The sequence below is a fragment of the Lytechinus pictus genome, chromosome 8 (assembly GCF_037042905.1).
Source record: "Lytechinus pictus isolate F3 Inbred chromosome 8, Lp3.0, whole genome shotgun sequence".
Lineage (NCBI taxonomy): Eukaryota > Metazoa > Echinodermata > Echinoidea > Temnopleuroida > Toxopneustidae > Lytechinus > Lytechinus pictus.
Window position 1 is genome coordinate 13,442,077 of NC_087252.1, and position 5,815 is coordinate 13,447,891.

The window sequence follows — 5,815 nt, forward strand, 5'->3', positions numbered from 1 at the left end:
AGGGAGATACTGGGTAATTCTGTGCTCAATCTCCTTCATGGTCCGTATGTACAGTCTCTTTGTGGCAGCTCGAGCAAAAGCTTGTGTGTTTGTAATCGTGCATTTCAAAATAAGATTATTTGAGATAGATGACACTGTATGACAGGCGCTTTAATATCATATATTATCAATGAGGCTCCGCGTGTTTGCATAACTTGAGTGCTGCTAGGTGGGGCAAACCTCCCGGATTCTGATGTCCGTCGGTTGTAGGTTTCGTACATCTTTTTAAATATCTGCCCACGAAGAGATGGAACATACGAACTCGCTTATACAGCCAAATACCTGGCCCTACCGTAGTAAAACCGATACTTTGTGTATAGTCAAAGGTTTGGCCATCGCAATACAGCAAAAATCAATTAATCCTTTTTCATAATCAATAAGGATGTTCGATAAAAAAACATTAAGTGCTCTGAAAATAAAGTCATGTTTGCATGGTTGAGTGATCTCAGGGCATATAGGTTCATGCTCTATCGCATTCATTCTCTAATGAGAAGACCCACGTGATTATGGTGTGGCCTATCAAAACCTACATTATATAAGCAGACCTATCAACAGGCCCATGATAGCTGCATAGCATAGGCCGAAATATATATTTTGTGACTTTTCGGCTGCTGAGTCCGGCAGAATTAGCGAAAAATAATTATTCTGTTAGAATTAAAAAACAAGTTTAAAGATAAATTTTCCAGCATTATTATGTCTCGTCTGACACTTCTCGATGACGATCTTGATCGTTATCACGACGTTTATCGGAATGGCTTCTCGAAGATCGCGAAGAAAGACGTTGTTTTGAAGGAAGTCGCTCAACATTTCGACAACATCGTTTTGAAGAAGATGACTGACGTATTCCAAGCAGAAGATCAATTTAATCTTCTAGGTGTCGGTGTTGGTGAAGGCACGTAATTTTATTCTGTTTCTCCTCGATTTTCTGGTTCGATTTGAAGAGTTGTATGGGTCTCTGGCTAGGGGCGGATTCCTAATTTACACAGGGCGAGAGGGGAGCAGCCGGGGACCGATCCACTTTTCGCTCATCGTATATATGATTGGTGAAAAAATGTTCAGAAAATGGTACAAGCATGAAAATTTGCACAAAGGTCGGCTAAGTTATTTTAAATATTTTTAGCAGGGGGTGCCAGCGTCAGTTTCCCAAATATAGCAACGGTCACTAGGTAACATATTTACCTTAGTAACTGAGGTCTATTGGGCTTGAGGAACAGTTTCACAGACAATATGTCACATAAATTTTAATCTGAAGCATATTTCTTTGTATCACAACAGTTTTGATCAATTTATTCAGAGCAACGGTTGCTTTCGATAGCAACAATTATCATATTTCAGATCATAAGAGGTCAGGAATTAATTTGGCCCATAGATTCCCTTTGTAATGAATGTTTCCATGGCGGATTGCCCGTAATGCCTCCTGGCATTACATTGGTGGTCGCGAAGGTAAATAAGTTACCTAGCAACTGTTGCTATACGAGGAGAGATCAGGTTAGCACCCCCAGCTAAAAATGTTCAGCACCATTTACTCTACCTGTCAGCCAATTTTCATGCTTGTACCATAATCTGAACAATTCCTGCTCTTTTTTGGACCGATATCATCTAGACGAATGGAATTGTTTCAACAACACAACCTGGAAAGTTTGAACGTTGTAATTTTGTTAATTCTTGTCTGATTTTGATGACATTTCCCCGGCATTTTCCGTGTCTGATTTAACCTCCTCTGTTCCAATCATGATTTCAGCCTCGTGTAACCTTTAAATAAAGCATTCTAATATTTCCTTAACAGGCCACTGTGAGTTTCACTTCTTGAAGCGTCTTGGATCTCACTTCAGATCGATTAAAAATGTAGCGGTGGAACCTAATGAAAGCTTATTCAAAGTATTTAAAGCCGAGACGCAGGCTTGGAGTTCCGATATAGAATCAAATTGTGAATCGCATTACTTCGTTGGCCCTCTCACGCAATTCTTTGATGAAAGCCCCCTGGTGGATCGTAAGTACAACTTAATTAGCGCTGTGCATTCACTGTACTATACCGGCGACTTGGAAGCGACCTTCATACGACTGATGTCAATGCTTAAAGATGATGGAGTTATGGTTATTGTCTTAGCAGGTAGGTTCGAGAACAATATTAACATGTACATGTATATGCCGAGAGCAACAATAATAAAAACACCCACTTTCTGAAGACGAACATGCATTTGAAATAAGTAACAGAAAGCACTGATTCATGGCTATATTTTTTTCAAATTTTAAAAATTGCACAGTATTAGGCGCTGTTTTAGCAGAGAAGCGTGTTTGTTCCTTTTTAACCCAATACACGATAAAGTCTTACATACAAATGTAAATAAGGTCCAAGTCCTAAAAAATGTTACATTCTGTATATGTATTCAAATATATCGAATGATTGTTTTATTTGTAATTCATGTATATTTCAGTTTGCACTGCAAGAAAAGATGTTTTTAATAAAATCTATTTTATCCATCTATAGATGTTAGAATCAACGTATTAATGTCTACCCTGACGTGATTGACAAGTGAAAACAACGTGTTTTCATGACCTCAAGATGAGCTTGTTTTGAGCGAGAGAGAGAGAGTGGCTTAATAAGAAACCATTAATAACATTCGGAGATACGTGAGATAACGACAAAACAAACAAGAAATAATATAAAAACAACAAAACAACAACAATAACATCAAACACAACACAAGCATCATCGGCAACACGTCTGATACTACGATCGACCTCTTTCCACAACCAATCACTGCTTAAAGTTCTTTTTCATTTGCCATTTTTTGTTTTTCTTGTTAAAAGGACCAAACTTGATCTATCGAACGCACCACAGGAATCCCTGGTTGCCAGCATTCGACCGCTATTCTGCCACACCAGAAAGTCTTAAAGTCGTTCAGCTGGCCGAAAGAGAAGGATACAAAGTGACCGAATTCGAACTGAATACCAAGTGGGATGTCACTGCTTTATTTGAGGAGAAATCGGAGTTGGGGGACAAACTTGTCGACTTCTTGACCATGACGGCTTATTTTCGTAAAACGGCACCGGCAGGAAAGCTTGAAGAATTCATGAGGCTTTGGCGAGAGTCCTGTTTAGAAGGTGAAAATGGACGTCTCCAAACAGAACCCAGGGAGAAGCTTTTCTTCATCACTAAGTAGGTGTTAATACTAGATTCTTAAATGACTGAACATGTAACATACTTGTGTCGTACTTCCAATTGGCAAATCTATCTCAATCACATCAGGAGTTAATTGGATAAGGAGTACATTATGCCATAATGTTGTTAGCGCACATGTGCTCTCGAGGCTTGACTACGGCGGATGCTTAATTGGGGTATCGAATCTAGGAAGACTTCGTTAACAACAATCCCTTCTTATATTATTTTCTCCGCTAATCAACAACATACTCTCTTCGTCCTTCATCTGCTCCTTCCAATATTATTCCTTAATCCAGAAAACAGGCCGGCTTCCATTCTCTCCTGCCCCCTGTCTTCTGAACAAAGTCCCTTCATCTTCTCGAAACATCTCTTCTCTTGACCTCTTCAAAAACATCTTAAAACACACGTCTTGTATATAGCTGTTAACCTTAACCTGTCTTATGCCTTTAACAGCGCTTTGTATTATCTTGAAAATGCGCTCTATAAATCCAAATTATTATTATCATTATTATTATTATTTTGAATTTCATTATTATTATTATTATGTAAATGGCAGGTCCATCCCAACAAAAAGCTGATTTAAATGAAAAGATAAAAATCAAACAAGCAAGAACGCTGAAAATTTCATCAAAAGCGGGTGTAAAATAAGAAGATTATGACATTTCAAAGTTTTGATTAATTGCACAAAACAGAAATGAAATTTTTAATGAAACAACAATGGCTCCCCTTCCACGATTGCATGAATAAATTGTGTTTCATCGGAACGTTATCGTATTGTGTTTTACTTGCAAGTAACTCTCATTGTTTCAACGCTACTAAGAAAAATCGGTTAAACTTTGCACCTTTAAAAGGCGTATGACACGATGTCACATTGGGAGCACCTTTAAGGTGCAACTTATACCTTTTCGGAAATGTGCAACTTTGCACCTCTCCGAAAGGTGCAAAGTTGCACATATAAGGTGCAGAATCGCACCCCAAAGGTTCTTATTTGCACCTTCAAGGGAAGTACATGTACAAAGTTGTACCGTTCCAAAAAGATACAAGGTTCCACCGTAAAGGTGCTCCCAGTGTGACATCTAGTCTGCACCTTTAAAGAATTGAACCTATTAAGACGGCCAATGATCCAACTTGCCTCGCCAGTTTTCCTATTAGGATACCATCGTGCCTAGCTGGCCGTCCAAATTCATCTGTTTGGCCAAATTTTCAGGTGGTTACGGAATTCTTATCTGATGCACATAATCAGAGTCAGTGATTTCTAACTCTACCTCCAATTCCGTATAATAATTAAAGGAAAATGGAACATTTGGAACAAGAAAGCTTGTGTGAAAACAGAAAAAAAAAACAGATCAACGAAAGTTTGAGAAAAATTGGATAAATAATTAGAAAGTTATGAGCATGCGATCCTTAATGCTATGGAGATCCTCTAATTGGCAATGCGATAAAGATGTGTGATGTCACTTGTGAACAACTCTCTCATTACTTTAGTATATATTTCGTTTAAACTGCCTCTTTTATCACATCTATCAGTAGATCATGTATTCTTTCTACAGTGCGTCTCAAAAGAAACTATACACTTTTGAAATGGCTGCCAAACAAAAAAACATGTCACTTTGGGGAAAAATACCTATATATATGGAAAGCGAATAAAGTAAACTTTCAAATGACACCAAAAAGTTGGAAAACTGTTCATGCTTGAGTGAGCACTACCCACTTAAACAAAGGGTATGAAAATTAGGGTAGGCAGGAATTAGCCTTCCATTTTCTTTCAGTTTTTGAGAGGCGAGTCCCTTGGAACTTGCAAAGTTGAGGGTGTTGTGATAAATTAATGATCAATTTAAATTGTTAGAGCAAATTTCATGAATTACTAAATTGAAATTTAATGCATGCGTGAGTGTCAGTTGTAATCTTTAGTGCAGCATTTTAACTTTTTATCATGTGGATCTAAGCAGTGTGTTTATTGAAGTAAGGAGAATAGGGGTGAGATAGGACTTAAGTGGGTGAAGTATGCTATTGGGTAAAAGGTCAACAGAATGTTTAGCCTCCCTTAGATCGAGACTGAATGCTATTACATGTACGCATAAAGTCCAGAGCGTACTGTCAATTTGATAAATTTTGAGAATTCGGTCATCAACTTTTACCATTTGATCAACAATTTGTTAGTAAATCAACTCAATCAATGTGATCAATTAAACATTCAGCTTTTTCAATAAATTATCAATCAATTTTTCAGCTTTTTCAATGAATTCATAAATCATCATAATAAGTAAATTTCTTAGAATCATTCAATGGAAAATAAAAGACCCATCAGCCATCAGTCACTTAACATTTAAGTTTTGAATACCATGATCCAGGAGAAAGAAAGAGGGGGTGAAGGGGAGGGAATTTGTAAGAGAACACAAAGAAGAAGAATTCCCTTATAACTGTTTAACCCAGTCTTACCCTAGCTGACCCCGTAGTCCCCGTTACATGCAAAAGGTACCATCACATTACTCTGACTCTCATAAGCACATTGCTAAGATCCACGTAATAAACTTAAAATGCTACACTAAAATTAAAATTCCTGTTTACTCATTTCAATTTAGTAACTCATGAAATTAGCCTAAGAAACCAAAA

The 5,815-nt window shown here is 37.5% G+C and overlaps 1 protein-coding gene across 1 annotated transcript; it reads left to right on the forward strand.

Moving 5' to 3' along the window:
* The first annotated feature begins 600 nt into the window (after positions 1-600).
* On the forward strand, positions 601-3,782 carry LOC129266784 (histamine N-methyltransferase-like). The gene is made up of 3 exons (XM_054904585.2): positions 601-931; positions 1,826-2,149; positions 2,851-3,782. Exons 1-3 carry the CDS (start codon positions 733-735, stop codon positions 3,201-3,203), a joined length of 876 nt encoding a protein of 291 aa, XP_054760560.2. The 5' UTR covers positions 601-732; the 3' UTR covers positions 3,204-3,782.
* The last annotated feature ends 2,033 nt before the right edge of the window (positions 3,783-5,815 follow it).

Excerpts from the sequence above, each read along its gene's own strand:
- LOC129266784 (XM_054904585.2), top strand. The coding sequence starts at position 733 with ATGTCTCGTCTGACACTTCTCGATGACGATCTTGATCGTTATCACGAC. Across the intron at positions 932-1,825 it reads AGGTGTCGGTGTTGGTGAAG|GCCACTGTGAGTTTCACTTC; the intron begins GCACGTAATTTT and ends TTTCCTTAACAG. Across the intron at positions 2,150-2,850 it reads TATGGTTATTGTCTTAGCAG|GACCAAACTTGATCTATCGA; the intron begins GTAGGTTCGAGA and ends TCTTGTTAAAAG.